General features: G+C 37.4%; 1 protein-coding gene across 13 annotated transcripts in view; it reads right to left on the bottom strand.

The window, feature by feature from the left end:
- SPATA9 (spermatogenesis associated 9) overlaps positions 1 to 18,449 on the bottom strand; it is a 111,192-nt gene that overhangs the window by 39,132 nt on the left and 53,611 nt on the right. For 9 of the 13 annotated variants that reach the window (XR_005356660.1, XR_005356661.1, XM_038532305.1 and 6 more), the window contains one exon: positions 7,859 to 7,954. The exons of 1 other annotated variant lie outside the window; for it this stretch is intronic. Coding sequence is in view for 2 of the 12 variants with exons in the window: in XM_038532313.1 (XP_038388241.1) it covers positions 1,475 to 1,762; positions 7,859 to 7,954; positions 17,917 to 18,144 (612 nt within the window). In the remaining 10 variants the exon portion in view is untranslated. Of the gene's footprint in view, positions 1 to 1,064; positions 1,763 to 7,858; positions 7,955 to 17,916; positions 18,145 to 18,449 lie in introns of those variants that run through there. 3 more of the 13 variants (XM_038532313.1, XM_038532314.1, XM_038532311.1) reach the window with 2 other exon arrangements.

Here is an 18,449-nt window from a genome sequence, read left to right as displayed (position 1 = left end):
AAAGCTGTTTGTCAAAATTGGAATCTTGTCTCTAAGCACAGTAATCTTCTTAGTGGCCTAGGATTGAATTACGGCTTCAAACCTAATACTGAACATTGTAGGGGGGCCACCTGGACTCTTTCCCTTGGTATGGTAAAAATAGTAAGTGAATTAAGTACCTATCATTAAGGGTGTGCTTACAGAGCCCTTTGCTACATAGTATCACATTTCTTTTTCTGATGGAATATGGGTAATATGAGGTAATACAACCCTTGTCACTCATTTTTCAGACTATTAAAAAGCCAGGGTTGGGCTTTTTATAAGTCCTTTTATGGCAGTAGCTGTTTACCAGGTACAGGAAATGTACCATCACTTGATGGTACATCCTAGCCTATTATATCAGGTGCTAATCCTCCAATGACCAGTCAGGTCTTAACGCATGTCCAGAATTTAAGACATGGAAGAAACCAAAGTGCTTCCTGCAGGCAAAACAGTGACCCTCATTTGCAGGGCCAGTTACAGAAGCGTTTTTCTTTCATGACCCAGTGGCAACAGTGAGTTATATGGGCTTAATTTCTGGTTCTAAATATGTTCCTCCAAATCTGGAAATAAAAAATGTCATGTCCTATCCTATCCTCACATATAGAAATCTTCTGTAAGATTTGTAAATAATATTTTGTTTTATAAATATATTATATCTGTGAATCATAAGTTCTCTGTAACTTTATAGATGAGCTATAAAAGGATCGATAATAGGCAGATTCAAACTATACAGCCTATAAATAGAAAATAAATATCCTTTTGTGATCTCTGAAAAAGATATAGCATTTTGATATGTAGGGTATTTTTCCTCCAGATGAATACAGTTGACCCCTGAACAATGCAGAGGTTTGGAGTACCAACCCCATGCACAGTTGAAAATCCACATTTAACTTTGAACTCCCCCAGAACTTAACTACTAATAGTCTACTATTGACTGGAAGCCTGACTGATCACATACACACTTGATTAACACATATTTTTAATGTCCTATGTATTATATAATGTATTCTTAAGGTAAGCTACAGAAAGTGTTAAGAAAATCATAAGGAAGAGAATATACATTTACTATAATATATTTATCAAAAAATAACTGCATATAAGTGGATCTGCACAGTTCAAACCCATGTTCAAGGGCCAACTGTAATTGGAAAGATACTTAAAACAGGTCTTTAATAAAATATACCCATGTTATAAATGATAGCATAAAGTCTAAGCCTCCAAGGGGTACACTTTCTTGTTCATTAAAATATCATTGTCATACTTCTACATCAAGATTCATTTTATTTTCTCTACCATATAAATAGTTGAGAATGACATTTTAGTAGTTCTCCAACCCTTTTCTTAAAGCAGAGCACTCAATATATGAAAACTAGTTTCCTGGTTTTATCAGATGAAATGTGATTAGATAGATAACTCTTAAGCTCCACTTGGTAATATTCATGTTCCAATTTGCTTATTCATTAATTTCAGCTGATTGGTCAAACACAGAATGTAAAACTTGGATCTTATTACTCAACTTATTAGCAGGAAGTTTGGGGCGATCCGAAATACTGTCTGGTTTCTCTGGTAATGACCTGTAAGGTTTTGCTTTGATTTCACCTTCAGGAAATGTAGGCTCAGAAAGCACAGGCTCAGAAAAGGCTTTTCTAAGATTTTCATTCTCTTTTCTGTTTTGCCTTATGGTTTCTTCTTCTTGGAAAATTTTCTTTATCTTCTCCAGCACAGCATTAACACAGACTGTCTAATAATAAAAAAAATTTTTTTTGAAAGGTAAAGTTTCTTTTTAAGCTACTGAACTTCCAGTAATAATAAAATGTGTAACATAAAGTCATTAATCTTATTCTTTAAGAAAGAAGCACTTCCTTTCCTAAGCACATGATAAACATCAGGAGATTGATTCTTTGTTCTAAATATATTACACCATCATCTAGAAAGAAAATTAAAGCATAAGTGTATGCTTCAATAAAGACATGCTTTACTTCTCCCCCCCATTCATTGTTTTACATCTTTACTCTGATTTAATTAAATGAAATTCCTTTCTTCTCCTAAACTAAATGAAACATTTTCTGAGAGATGGGATTTGTCCCCAAACATGTTAATATCTCAAAATAGATTCTTTTTTTTTTTTGTTTATTTTCTCCCCCTACACTTTGCTTATACCTATGTGTGCAATTGGAAGGCCATAAACACATTAGTTAGAATTTAGTAAACTAGCAGATCAATGATTTCTAAGCAAACACATAATCCATTTTCCCTCAAAAGAATGCCATTCAGTATTTTAAGAATGTCAAAACAAAACACAGAGTAATGGAGCTTTGAAAATTGGAAACTTACAGAGTAAGTTTACTAATGATGAAAAAGATGATGATAAGAGCTTAAGGCAAGCAACAAGAATAATAAAATCCATAAAATGTAAGAAGACCTAAACTAGCTTATTTTACCAAAGTGATGCCTAAAGCTGACATAATTGGCTATAAACTCTTAGAGGGTTTTCCTAAAGTAGGTAATAGAGGATTGAGGGCCTTGGCTTGACCAACTTCAATTTCCTTCTGATCTGCCTCTTGCCTTCTCCTCTCTTGGCCTGCATCCCACTGTAGAATGAGGGAATACCAGATGCTTCCCTTCACTTCCCTGCTGTTAGGATGTGGTCACGTGACCTTGTTCTAGCCAACAAAATAAAATATGAGCATGAGGCAGCAAACATAAGGACCAAAAACAACAAACAAGAAAGCATAAAATAAAGATGGAAAGGTCCTGGTTCAGATGACATTGTAGATCCACTGTACAAACCTGGGAACCACCTAACTTGAGACTTCTAATTAACTGAGATATTTAAATGTCTTCAGCAATTAAGGTACTGCCAGGTATTTTTTGTATATCCCATATCCAAGTATATCCCAACCTAGAGCTATAAGCCTTGAGGTCCATCACTTCCAGCTGCAAACAGCTTCATCCATTTATCCCCATGTAGGATAATTTTCTCTGTATGCCATGCTGTGAAAAAAGACTGGGGGGAGGGAGTGGGTCTGGGTGGCTCTGTCCATTAAGCATCCATCTCTTAATTTTGGGTTAGGTCATGATCTCAGGGTCATGAGATTGAGCATCTTGTTTGGCTCCATGCTGGGCATGAAGCCTGCTTAAAATGCTCTCTCCCTCTGCCCCTCCCCCTGCTCATCTGCTCAAGAGCATGCTCTCTCTCTCCCCTCCAAAACAGATTAGGAAGCCCTGTCTTATTCGATATATTTCTTCTTTCCCCACCAACAAAATTTTATCTGTGCCCATTCTAACCACTTCTACCCCAGTCACAGAAAATGAAGGGTCTTGATCAAGGTCAGTACCCTGATCTTGTGTTTACTTTTAGTCTACCCTACCTTTTTCCTATCAATTATTCCATGCCTTTGCAGCCTCTCCTTTTTGACTGCCTCTTGCCCTGTAACTTCCAATGTGCTCAAGTATCTAACATCTTAAAATTATTTTTTTTATTTTTTATTTTTTAAATTTTTATTTATTTATGATAGGCACACAGTGAGAGAGAGAGAGGCAGAGACACAGGCAGAGGGAGAAGCAGGCTCCATGCACCGGGAGCCTGACGTGGGATTCGATCCCGGGTCTCCAGGATCGCGCCCCAGGCCAAAGGCAGGCGCTAAACCGCTGCGCCACCCAGGGATCCCTAACATCTTAAAATTAAAATAAAAATCCTTGGCACCCTGTTTTCCTCTTCACTGCTATATATGGTTGCTTTTCTTGATCAAATCAGCATCTATATTCATGATTTGGTTTTATCATCTCCTCTTCATTGAAACCGCTTATTTCTGTCTTACTTATCCTATAACACCACTGGAATAGTTTTAAGATGGTTGGCTCCAACATCTTTACTACTAGATCTAATGAACAGTTTTCAAATCTTTATTTTACTTGATGCTTTCTGTTGGTATTTGATACTTAACTGCTCACAACTAAGTCTCTATTTCCTTGACACTTTGTCTCCTGATTTGCTTCCTACTTTTCTGATTATTGCTTTGTCACCTTCATGGATTTCATCTTAGCTCACCTTAAATGTTGCTATTTTTAAAATTTCTGTTGACTCTCTACTCTTTTCACTTCCAGACTTTTCACTCTTTTCACAGTGGTTCCACTCACAGGGCATTAACTTACAACATATAATTATTTGCTTTCAAAAGCATAATTCTAGCCCTGACCTCTCCTAGACTTTGGGCACATACATGACCAATTAATCAGGTCATCAAAAAGTTGTTTCTAATACCTACTTAGAAAGTTTATAGCATGACAAGTCATGAGGGATGATTTCAAAAGCCTTCAAGAAATTAGAATTTAATTTTGTCTTTAGTCTAATTTATTTCAGTTTCATCACAGCTACTTCATCTCACCCATTTTTTTGCAGCATATTTCCATCCCAGCTCAGCTGGATGTCATTTTTGTATGAGATTCACATTTAAGATACTGAGCACTTCTCAAAAATTTATTTTTTATTCATTATTTTTTAAAGATGTTATTTATTTATTCATGAAAGACATATACAGTGAGGCAGAGACATAGGCAGAGAGAGAAGCAGGCTTCTTGCAGAAGCCAAATGTGGGATTCACCCCGGGACTCTGGGATCACACCCTGAGCCAAAGGTAGATGCTCAACCATTGAGCCATCCAGGTGTTCTACTTCTCAAAAATTTAAACACCTGAAAAATATTTATAAGTTCAGTTATTTTTAAAAACCATGAATATGTTTATGAAAGTAAGTTCTTTTACTATTTTTTTTATTTTTTTAACTTTTATTTATTTATGATAGTCACACACAGAGAGAGAGAGAGAGAGAGAGAGAGAGAGGCAGAGGGAGAAGCAGGCTCCATGCACCGGGAGCCCGACGTGGGATTCGATCCTGGGTCTCCAGGATTGTGCCCTGGGCCAAAGGCAGGTGCTAAACCGCTGTGCCACCCAGGGATCCCTTTTACTATTTTTTCAAGGATGACTTGGCTATTCTTGACCTTTTTCATTTCCTTATAAATCTTAAACTAGTCAACTTGCACTCCTGCTCACATTTTAGTTGGGACCACAATCAATCTATAGGTTATGGGGGAAACTGAATCTTTACTATTGTGTGTTTCAATATGATCAACAAATATGAACAAAAATGTGTAAGACCTCTAACAAAAAAAGCTATAAGAATTATTAAGAAAAATTAAAGAAGACCAAATAAATAGAAGGATATATCATGCTCGTGGATAGAAGGGAGGACTTATTCTACTAGTTATGACTTATAAAGCTCTTGTAAATGATACAATGTTGAATTAGTAAATAATTATTAGTAAATAATACAATGCTGAATCAGTGTAAGAACAGAAAAATAGATCAATGGATAGAACAAAGAGTCTATAAACAGACACTTGATTTATGACAAAAGAAATGTTCTGGGGCAATAGGAAATGTTTTTCCCCCTAGCAGATTGAGTTGGATCAACTGGATACCTGTGAAGGAAGAATTTGTCCCTTACCTCATACCAATTCCAAATGGATTATAAATCTAAAAGTAAAAGATAGGGCACCTCGGGTGGCTCAGTGGTTTAGCACCACCTTCAGCCCAGGGCCTGATCCTGGAGTCCCGGGATTGAGTCCCACATCAGGCTCCCGGCATGGAGCCTGCTTCTTCCTCTGCCTGTATCTCTGCCTCTCTCTCTCTCTCTCTGTCTCTCATGAATAAATAACTAAAAATTTTAAAAATAAATAAGGGATCCCTGGGTGGCGCAGCGGTTTGGCGCCTGCCTTTGGCCCAGGGCGTGATCCTGGAGACCCGGGATCAAATCCCATGTCGGGCTCCCGGTGCATGAAGCCTGCTTCTCCCTCTGCCTGTGTCTCTGCCTCTCTCTCTCTCTCACTCTCTGTGACTATCATAAATAAATAAAAATTTAAAAATAAATAAATAAAAATAAAAATAAATAAATAAAAGTAAAAGATAAAATAATAAGCCTTGCACAATATATCAGAGGGAACAGTTTCATGACCTTGGATGTAGGTCAATATCGCCTAATTAGGCCATAAAAAACACTTAACATAAAGAAAAGATTAATACACTGGACTACATTAAAATTAAAAATTTGTTTCAAAGACACTGCTAAAAGGGTGAAAGGAAGTCACAGAATAAACAAAATCACCAAAATAGTATTTAGCCCTAGAATTTTTTAAAAATACAAATCAATAATGAAAAAGATAGAATAGAAAAACAGAAGAGACTTTTACAGAAATTCACAAAAGAAGATATCCCAATGTCCACTTAATGCATAAAAAGGAACTCAATCTCATTAATAACAAAGGAAATACAAATTAAAGCACAAGGTGATAATACTACACATCCACAAGAATGGCTAAAATGGAAAAGACTGACCATAGCAACTGTTGGACATTATCTACTAGAGATGAACAAATGCATATTCTGTGATCCAGAAATTTTACCAAAATGTATGTACAAGGACATTCATGGAAACCATATTCACAATTGCCAAAGTTGTAAATAATAAAAAATTTCCACCATAGAGTGAATAGTGACATATATATAGAATATATATATTGAATATATTTCCAATCAATGAAATACTACTCAGCAATGAAAACCAACAAACTATTGCTATAGGTAATTAATGAATCTACTAATGATAACTGAGCAAAAAAAGACATATAAAATAATATATAGTATATGACTTCGTTTAAATACAATTTAAACAAGACTGTCTTATGGTATTAGAAATCAAAATAGTGGTTACCCTCTGTAGAAGAGGTTAGTGATTATCAAGTTAGTAGTTTTGAGGGGAGTGAGAAAGAGGCTTCTAGAATGAGGGTTATACTCTGTTTCTTGATTTTGTGATAATTCATCAAGCTGTGTATGATGATAATTCATCATACTTTGTGTATTATACTTTAAACTTTTTTTAAATTTAGTAGTATCACTGGCAATGGATTAAAAGAAAATAAACCCTTATAGTTTATAAAATCCTTTATATTTTTGTCACACTTTGTTTTTATTTTATTTTATTTTTAGAGAGAACTCCTTGCCTGTGATTAGAAGGCGAGGGGAAGAGGGAGAGTGAGAGAGAGAGTGCAGGGCTCAATCTCACAACCCTGAGATCATGACCTGAGCTAAATAAAATTAAGAGTTGGATGCTTAACCAACCAAGCAACCCAGGTGCCTCTTTTGTCACACTTTTTAATGAACACTTTGGAATTACAGCACTTGTAATTCAAAATACAGTAATACTTGTGTTCCCCAATATCATAGACTTAATTTTTTTTAATTTTTATTTATTTATGATAGTTACAGAGAGAGAGAGAGAGAGGCAGAGACACAGGCAGAGGGAGAAGCAGGCTCCATGCACCGGGAGCCCGATGTGGGATTCGATCCCGGGTCTCCAGGATCACGCCCTGGGCCAAAGGCAGGCGCCAAACCGCTGCGCCACCAGGGATCCCCCAATATCATAGACTTAAATGATGGAATGCTGAACTTTAGCAAACCATGGCACAATGTCTGAAACAAAACAACCATAGCTAAGTGAAAGTAAAACCAAAATGTCTTGACTAAGTAATAATAAACTTTATAAACATAATTTTAGTTATTCAAGCAAATTTGTTTTTGGTGAATTGACTGGCCTCAGAAATGAATTGACTTTTATTTCAGAAAAGTAATTTTTTTTTAGAAAAGTAAATGTTTAATGTAAAGTTATTTTGTGTAACAAGAGGATAGTACCTTGGCTTATAAATTTATAATATATCTATATATTTAAGATTACATGAGATAAGTATATTTATATCTATATTCTAATAATTTTCTTAACTTACCAAATAAATGAGTGCTGCATATGAAGCATACATTATGCTAATTAAAGCAGTCTTTGCTGGAAAAGAAATGATTTCAAACAAAGAACCCCTTCTGACCTGCAAAACAGAAAAAACTTTTCTTACTACAATATAAGTTTTCAATGTTACAGTGTTAAATTTTACAATGTTACTGTGAAATGAGAATTTAAATATTTCTAAAGAAAGTTATCTACTGAGCCTATTTGGGGTTTTTTCACATTCCAAAAATATATTTTCTCTCTCTCTTATTTTTAATAAAAAGGTACTCTCTTTTTATTTTATTTATTCACAAGAGACACAGAGAGAGAGGCAGAGACATAGACAGAGGGAGAAGTAGGTTCCATGCAGAAAGCCCACTGTGGGAACTCAATCCCAGGACTCTGGAATCACAATCTAAACCAAAGGCAGACACTCAACCAGAGCCACCCAGATGTCCCTCAAAAAGGTGCTCTCTTTTGCTATGGCAGATCTATAAAAACCTATGAAAGATCTATTTTTTGTTGTTGTTTTTTTAAAGATTTTATTCATTTATGAGAGACAGAGGCAGAGACACAGGCTCCCCTGCAGGGAGCCCGACATGGGACTCAATCCCTGGTCTCCAGGATCACACCCTGGGCCGAAGGCGCTAGGTGCTAAACCTCTGAGCCACCCAGGCTGCCCCAAAACCTATGAAAGATCTATAATCTTGCATTTCCAAAATCTAAAATTACTTGAACTTTTTTACATTTAACAAGTGTGCTCACTAGGGGGTGCCACTGTGCATGTTAGAAAAACAGTCTTTTCTTTGTTCAAATTCATGTAATCATCCTTTACTAAACTATTTACCTCTTCATTAAGCAAACAGAAATCAAAATACTAAGCATTTCCTGCAGATTAATGACCTGATTGGAAATGTTAATCATGAGACTGCTGAAGGCCAGCATTAACTAAATGCTCTGTGTTCACATCCAGCATGCTTTTTTTTTTTTTTTTTGACACAGAGAAGGTTTACACCAATAATGAATTTGCCTCTCAAAGGTTTCTAGCTTCTGGTCATAGGTGTCTCTGCCTCAAACATAACAGAATATATTTAATTTTTTTTTCAGAATATATTTAATTTAAGGGAATTATACTCTCTTCTAGGTCACCTCTCTTGCCTTGAGTAGGATATGAAACGAGGGCATTAGGAAAAACATTCCCTCCCATTCAGCAGTGAAGTGGCAGTTAGCCATGCTCCTCTGAAGTAAGCGCCAAGACACTCAATGGCTTCAATAACTCCCCAAAGGTACAGGCGGCAGCTAATAAAATCATGCAAATGAACAGTAAAGAGGCATACAAACTAGAAAGAACAGTATGTATGTGTACATTAAAGTTATTTATGACACTGAACAATTGTAACAATTGATAGCAGAATGGTCAGGTAAATTAAGCTATATTCACTCAATGGCATATTGCAGCCTTTTAAAAAGTGCTTCTGAAGGATACATAATGACATTCTATTGAACAAACATTTGTATGGCAGTGTTCTAAGTGCCTGTTACAGTGTATTCAGTTTTTGCTTGCTGCCACTGCTGAATGAAGAACAAAATTGCCCATCACAATTTACCTCCTTCTCCCTAAAGTGATTAATGGAATGTGGAAGCCAAGAATACTATCTAGCCTGCCAGCTAAGGGATGGAGGTGGTGGGAGGTGCAGTGGAAGTGGGCATTCCTTCTTACTTCTTGTCTTTCAGGCCATACTAACTCCTAGATATGGGAATAGGGAGGGGCAGTTTTAGCCTACTCTCGCCATAAGTTAGTTTGGAGAACTGGAAAATTTCCCAGAGTTCCTGGCTTCTGGAAAGAGTTTCCAGGAAATGAGGCAGCTGCTGCTCTTTCCCTCTTGCTAGAAGAATCAAATTGATAGCGTGCTTTTGAATCCCACTATTAGGCTACAGGGAGACAGACAAGTAGAGAGCAGACGTCAGGAAAGAGAGCAGATATACTCCAACAAAATGCCTCCTAGCAGAGTAAAAGTTTCACGAGTTTGTCAACATGTGAACGTATGGTGGGAGGTCCATACTCGGTAACTGGTAGGCTACACACAATGAAAATAAATGTGGTGTCTGCACACATGAGAAATTACTCTCTTCCTGTTTTACTGCAACTTCTTTTTCAGATTTTGTCCTTCACCTAAAGTAATTAAAACTGATTTCTTTTCAAAGTTTCAAAATAAATTATCTGATACATGTTATGCTTCTGAATGATGAATCTGTATATTGCCTCAGGGTCACTTTTTCACCATTTTAATGCTTTTAATAAACACTTGCCATTCCTTTAACAAGTCAGTCCTGTAGAAAATATATTTCCTCCAAAATTTATGTGGCTACTGGCAAGTAGCCATTTTTCAATTTTATGACCTACTTCCAATACATATTTTTCATATTATAAACCACCCTGTTTCATTTTTTGGCTTGCTAGAAGCAAGAATAGTGTATGTTAAAACAGATAAATAAATCAAAGGTTTTATTTAGCTACCTCAGCCAATTTTAAAAATGTTATCTTAACTTCTTATATTAATTTCATTTGTCTATTTAAGTGAAAAGACTCTTGATATCGATATAATGCCCATATTTCTTTGAATTTTTAACATTAATATTAACATATAAGATACATGGATATGTAAGATATGTGGATATGTTATATGGTCATACTAATAACATCTCAGACACATAGATATTTCAACAGTAAAAACATTTCAATCTCTAACAAAATTTCTTTCACGTAATTTTGAGTTCCACTCCTGCCACATAATTTTGACCACCTCAAGTCATAAAAGAAGTATCTGAGTTTATCTTATTTTCACTAAAATTTAGATAAATCACAAAAGAGCAAACCATTAGCAGTTTAGAAAATAATAAAGACCCGCTCATAGATGACCTGAAGGTTAAAAACCACCAGCCCAACTTAGTTTATGTTGTTCAAAACCACTTTGACAAAGGATACCAGGATAGTAGTAATAGGGGAAACTTTAACTCAGTAATTCACAAGTAAGCATTGCAAGCAGCACTGACTGGGTAACAGGTCCAGAAAAAAAATATTTCCTATAGGCTTGGAAAAGCTACATAACCATGAGCAACCCCAAGTACTCATGAGCACAGGAGGGCTCCTAGCAGTCCACAGTACAGAAAACTATTGGACTTTGTTTATCCTGGTATTACTATCCTGTGGAACACTCTTCTTGAATAAACTCTTACATGGTCCTATACAAGCTCCAATGTCCCAGCTTGGGACAATGGCCAGCTTAGAGAGGTCATGTCTTCAAGATTCCAGGGATTCTTTCTAGGAATTGTCCTTTTTCCCCAGGTCTTGAATTATACCACCCAAGATAACCTCTCGTGGCAAGCCCATCAAGGACCTCTAGAAGTTCTTGATATTTTTGAGGTTTACATATTTTTTCCACAAAATATGTGAGATTTGAGTTTATTTTTTTCAAGTTTTTATTTATTTATTCATGAGAGACACACAGAGAGAGGCAGAGACATAGGCAGAGGGAGAAGCAGGCCCCCTCTGGGGGGCCTGGTGTGGGACTTGATTCCAGGACCCCAGGATCATGACCTGAGCCAAAGGCAGACACTTAACCACTGAGCCACTCAGGTGCCCCTGAAGTTTGAATTTAAACCCCAAACTGGAATCTACATTGGAGGGTTGCGGCTAGGAAGAAACTATACTTAGAAAAGTATCTGGTCTTCATCCTGAAAAAGGAAGCACAAGTTCAATAGGGTTCACGTAAGTCACAGACATTTTAGATGGTGAGGGTTTTCTTTACTTTTGCCCATATCTGGCTTCCCCCACTCCACAGTGCCTGTCCAAAGGAGAAACAGTCATCTCTAATGCCACTATAAGGAAAATTGGGGCATATATAAGGAAGATTCGATCATAGCAAGAGCTCCTGGTCCTATGGCCCTGCATTGCCCTGCCAAAGTCAACAACTATGTCTGGGAGCTGACGTGTCTTGGCTGAAGTCAGCATTCAAGCTGATTATCTAGGTCACTGCAGCCTAGAGCAGCTGCAAGCTTTACTCATCCAGACAGCTTATAAGGCTAAGCAGATGCTCCACTCTGTAAGTATCGATGCTAGGGATGTTGAAAACCACCAAGAAATTACTTAACCAGAGCTTTCCATTCCTGAGGCCCTTTCAGAACCAGCAGATAACTTGCTATAATCTCAGGTCTGCATAACCTGGCAGGGTTTGAGGAGCAACTTGACTCAGTACCCATAAAGACAGGTACAAAGGAAGGCTCCTTTAAAAAGCTGGAGAGGACTGACTCCAACTATGTGCTCATGTTACAGCAGGCCATCAGGGTCTCTTCAGGTCACTTGTATCAGTTGGGTCTTTGGATATTTCATATTGGGCTCAGTATCTCTGAAGATGCTAACGCACATAGGGCATGCGCTAGGGCTGAGCATTGTATACAACCAGAAAGGCCTGAGGATATTGTCACGGAGCTCCTGTAACAATGTTCATCCTCTAATCATCTTGAGGAAACAATTACTGCATGTTCTTGAGGGAGAAATTACAGAGCATCCCCAGCTCCGTAATAGCCAACAGAGTTCTGGTAGAACCATTTAAGGTGCTCTATGCACAAAAATATCTTTCTTTCATTAATTATCCTCAGATCAGTGACAAGACAGACATATGAAGAGGATCTTTAACACCTCCAGACAGGTTAATTGGGCTGCTCACCTTCCTACATAAGGTGACATCCTCCATGAACCTACAAAACATACCCCCCTTGCATGGCAATTCCAGATTGCATTCCTTTTACTTCTGCACAAGAGAAAGTTCTACTTTGACACAGGCAGCCTGGCAATCCTTGAAGGAATTCATGCTGCAATTCATCCTGGGTAAGCTAAACTCTGTTACTATGGAAAGACAACCAAGCAATGTATGTACCAGGGCTGGTGTCGCTCTCTCGTGCTGTGCCACTTAGCTCTCTGGTACACTGGTACCGTGGGTACACTCCATTCACAGACCAATCCATTGACCTCCAACGCACCTCTTATATTAGTCTTTTGTTCCTTTGATTCTCCAGGCCATTATCTTCACTATTTATACTTCTAATCCTTCTTCACTGAGACTTTTATATTTGAGGTATATTGTTTTCTTCCTTGCTACAACGTAATTCCTCTCAGTGGCAATTCTGATTCTCCACCCTAGCTAATACATATTATCCAAATAAAGCTAATTCTGCATTCCTAACCCTCAAGGACCCTGGAATCTCTGACTTGACACTGTTCCCACTTGTCTTGCTCTAGTCACATGAAACTGCTTACATTTCCTAAATAAGTCATGCTCTCTCTGACCTCAGCATCTTAACATACAGTGTTCACTTCCAGGAATAAGTCTCCTACTTCTTCACTTTGCTAATATCTCCTCTGTTCAAGATCCAGTATTATCTTCTAGGAAGGCTACACTGACCACTCTTTGGAATTATATGCCCCTTGTTGATGCTTCCATAGTACATTTTGCACACTCTGATCATGCACTTGCTATACTCCACCGACACTGCTTACTTGCCTCTCATCCACAGAGTCCATATAGGACAAGAGCAAGACATCTGATATCTAACCTAGTGATTTTACATTTCAATGTGCAATAAATATATGCTGAATAAATGAAAAAGCAGAATACTTCATTTACTTCCAGAAAGAAATGTAACCATCTTGTATTAAAATTTATAAAACATACTAAGTAAAGTTGAAGGACATCTGGTTTCAGTAGTAGGGCAGGCTGAGCTACTTTGGGACCCTTACACACATAGAAATGCCCCCACAAACTCTATATAAAATCAAATGCTGAATTTAATCAAGACTGAGTTTACAAAAAAGAAAGGAAAAAGAAGTAAGGGAGGGAGAGAGGGAGGGAGGAGGGAGGAAGGGAGGGAGGGAGGTAGGAAGGAAGGAAGGAAGGAAGGAAGGAAGGAAGGAAGGAAGGAAGGAAGGAAAGAAGGAAGGGTTTCACTGTGCCAGGAACTAAAAGATGGAGCAGTAAGTTTGTGAGTAGATGTCCCAGGAAGTATCAAAAAGAGATAACTAAAGGGAAAATATGAGGAAGGTAAATAGATATAAAGAATAAAATGGGGGCAGCCCGGGTGGCTCAGTGGTTTAGCGCTGCCTTCAGCCCAGGGCCTGGTCCTGGAGACTCAGGATCAAGTCCCACGTCAGGCTCCCTGCATGGAGCCTGCTTCTCCCTCTGCCTGTGTCTCTGCCTCTCTCTCTCTCTCTCTCTGTCTTTCATGAATAAATAAATAAAATCTTTAAAAAAAAAAGAATAAAATGAAAAGGTCCAAAGTATGTTTAATAGATACTCCAGAAAAAGAGATTAGAGAAAATGAGAAAGAGGTAATATTTGAACAAACTATGGCTAAGAATTTTCTGAAACTGTAGAAATTATCCTCAGATTCAAGAATCACTATGATTCACAAGAAAGTGAAATGCATATTGACAACAGCTAATAAGATTGAAGATGTGCATCCCTCATGACCCAGTAATCCCTCTTCTAGATAGATACCTGAAGAATGTCTCACACACAGAGATAAGGAGTCATTTATAAGAGTGTTCAATGAAATATTGTTTGTAATACAAAAAAAAAAAAAGGAAACTAAATTGCCCATCTGTCCAACAATAAACTGTGGATTATTTTTTCTTACAATGGGATACCACAAACAATATAAAATAATAAACCATAGCTACAGATTTCAAAAACATTGAGTGAAAAAACAAAGCTTCAGAAGGATGAGTACAGTATTATATCATTTATATAAATTTTAAATATATGTAGAAAAATAGATGTATACAAATGTAGTGAAATATAAAAGTATGCATAGAAATGCTAACATCAACCCAAGGATAATAATTACCTTTGGTAGAGAAAAAAATGTGGAATGGATTAGAACATGGTTAATTATATATATAAAATATATATATAAATATATTTTTAAGATTTATTTGAGAGAGGGCAGCCCCGGTGGCTCAGCAGTTTAGCGCTGCCTTCAGCCCAGAGCCTGACCCTGGAGATCCAGGATCGAGTCCCGTGTCGGGCTCCCTGCATGGAGCCTGCTTCTCCCTCTGCCTGTGTCTGCCTCTCTCTCTCTCTCTCTCTGTGTCTCTCATGAATAAATAAATAAAATCTTAAAAAAAAAGGTTTATTTGACAGAGAGAGAGAGAGACAGCAACAGAGATAGTGAGAGAGAGCATAAGCAGGGAGGAGAAGGAGAATCCTCCCTGAGCAGGGAGCCCCATGCGGGCCTCAATCCCAGGACCCAGGATCACGACCTGAACTGAAGGCAGACACTGAACCGACTGAGCCACTTGGGTGCCCAATTATATTTCTTTTTATAAAGGAAGTATCTGAAGGCTATACTGTAAAATATTACTACCAATTTACATTTGGGTGGAACTTCTGATAAACTACATTATATATATTTTGAAATATTGTGTTGACAAGAATTTTAAAAATTAAAGTTAGACTCTAAGACAATTAGAACAACAGCAAAGGAGGAGAAATTTCATAGGTGTTGATTTTGAGTTGATGTCAAAGAGACAGTCACAGCATATGGACCTTGGACAGGTCACTTATTCCCTCAACCTGCTTCTTTCACCTCAGGTCCCTGGAATGCGGTATCACAATTAAGCTCTCAATTTACCTGTGACACTCACTGTCAGGGCAAAGAGACAAATCCATTGTGCTTTTCAGCTCTCAATATTGGATATAAGGAAACACAAATTCAACTGGAAAGATAGATTATTTTCCTGCCACTGAATTTTCATGAGTATCGGGAGGCAATTCTCTGTGGCTGTCTCTCATTCCTGTATAGATTGGGCCTTCTGAGCAAAGGACATGGTGAATAGCAAACAGCTTTAGAAGCAGGATAAAGTATATTCCTCTGGAGAGATCTGGAGATGTATCTCCCAAGACATGTCACAGGGCACTAAAGATAAAGCCTTCTCCTTAAACCCTCTAGAAACATTTACTTCTCGCTCCCCACCCCCAATTCCCTCTCTCTTTTTCTCCCTTTGTTTCTCTCTGTGTCTCTCTGTCTCTGTCTCTCAGGCTGGACAGATGAGCCAGCACTCCTATAAAAGCTGAGTCTCCTAATTTCAGGCTCCTCTCCTATGATGCAACTTACTACACGCCTAGGTAACATGTGTTCTGTGGGAAGTCAGGGGTTAGGGAAATGACACAAGCTATGGCTCTGGCTGCTGTGCAGTAAATAATAAACAACCTCTGTCTCTGACTCAGGGGAGTCTTGTGTCTGTTATCAGTGTATGTGTTTGAACACCTGTGGCAGGCTAACTTATTAGCTTGTCAATAGTATAAAATCTGAGATTCTCCAGTTCTGACTTAGCAAAGAGGAGAAAAAAGAAAGACTGAATAACAGAGTGGACAGTGTCTTTAAATGTGATTTCATAACACATACAGAAATATGCTTCAAAGGACATTTCTTATATCAACCCTCTATAAAAACTATGGATTAACAATGGAAGGAAAGAAACATCATGGCAAACTATTCATTTTAGGAATGTGTTTCAGTGGGAATTATACAGCTCAGCTGTATTTCTTCTTGACAACCTGAAGATAGAGGAATAAGGGTCATAGTGCTTAGAGAATCCAGTAGTTAACAAAAAGTATTTTTTTACTGTCTCAAACATCAAGTATTATAATGGAGCCTTTTGTAATTGCTATCTCAGGCAATTCATAGTTGAACTATCTGATGATTTCTGGATACGTTAAAATCTTTGCTTAAAGAGAGATTCCTATGTAATGGATATTTTGTTGATTTCAGCCATCCATCAGCCATTTTCTCATCTTTTCAAAATAATTCAAATTTTGTTTGAGGGTTCATCCTCTCCCCATTCTCTGGTCATGTGGTCAGGATGGAGCTCCAACCTCTGCTGGAGGGGTAAAGGGAAAGAGCAGGCCATCAATCCTAGACCAATCAGTGCATCCCATTTCCCTGGTTTAGAGGCCGTTCTGTAAGAGAGAACGACGGGACTTGGCCAGGAATGCTAGCTCAAGCACTTTCATTTTTTGCTGCTATAATTGAACCTGGAAGGATGGAGTCCTGGAAACAGCTTCATATCATCTTGTAACCATGAAGAGCAAGTCAGTCTGTGAATGGAGTTAACACAGAAGCAGCAGAGCCAGGAGATGTGGAGAAAGAGAGAAATGGGACCCTGCAGGCATCATTTGAGTACCTATACACTGAAGCCTTCTCAATTCCAGATTGTTCAACTACATGAACTAATACATATTTTTGGCTTAAGTCTTTTTGAGCTAGGGTTCTTCTGCTTTCAACGACAGAGTCCAAATGATTTGCTCTGGGGTTTATTTAGGTGCCAGACTTGCAGGATTCCCAATCTCTTTTAACAAACATTTAGAATGCTTTGAATAATGCCCAAATGGAAAAACACAGAGTTCTATGCCATAAAGTTTAGAAAAAACAAACTGGTCCTGAAAAAATTTTAAGAGCTGTTGTCCTTAACAAAATATAACAGAGCCTCGGTAAAACAATGTAGAATCAGTACATACATTCTCAGTAAAAGAGGGTATAATTTGAAATAGATGGTGTTGGTGGGCCTATCAAAATGAGTTTATAGTTGAATATACTCCAGTGTGTTAAGTCAAACAAAGATTATCTTGGAAACATAGAAAGGTTATGGGGAAAAAAGGAATAAAACAGTCATTTTTAAGGCTTGTTGTGGGATTCCTTTTAGGTTTGACGTAAGTGATAATCTGTATGCTGATATTTAGGTTTAGCCATTTGAAATTTATAGTTTCATATAGTTCAATCAAATAACTGATTAGGAAAAAAGTCCACATTATTTCCTCTTTCAGATTTATTTAAACCAGAATATATATACTATATTGAAAAAAGACCAAATCATTAATTTCTTATACAACTATTCTTGTTTTATATGTATGACAATCGAATGTGCTACATTTTCAAATCTTGCAATTTGAAAATATTTTCTAAAAAAAGAGCTCATATCTTGTGCAAATGTTAATATTCACTCACCTGCACATTATATAGGGGTTGCTTTGGTGCATTAACTTCCCTCAGCAAACGATGAGATATGCCCCTTAGCTCTAGAAGTCTACAAGCAAGCTGAGGCTGCAGAAGTTTGGCCACTGATTTGGAAGATCTAGATATGCTGTTTAATCCTTGAATTAATGTTCCTCGGTTGATCTTCGCTAAGGCGACAGCCATTTTGATTTTGGATGTTTTTTGCATGGGTTCTCTTTTCTGGAAAATAAGCCTCTAAAAAGTGACTGATGTGTGATTCTCCCATGAATTATTACAATCTACTTCAGACCAAGACCAAGTATCACATAATGGCACATAGTTATGCATGATCTTATATATATATTCAATGTCCAATATTTATATCCAACCCACCTTGGACTTAAATCTTTGAATAAATGATTTTTGCCTTAGCATAAATATCCAGAATTTAAGTTACTAGCCAAAAATTTAAATTTTTCATTTTCCTCTCTGGGTTTATTTATTTTTGCATTGATTTTTTAAAGAGTGCTTTCAAAAGTAAGCAG

This window comes from Canis lupus, chromosome 3 (genome assembly GCF_011100685.1).
Source record: "Canis lupus familiaris isolate Mischka breed German Shepherd chromosome 3, alternate assembly UU_Cfam_GSD_1.0, whole genome shotgun sequence".
Taxonomy (NCBI): Eukaryota; Metazoa; Chordata; class Mammalia; order Carnivora; family Canidae; genus Canis; species Canis lupus.
This window is presented reverse-complemented; position numbering and strand designations above follow the sequence as displayed.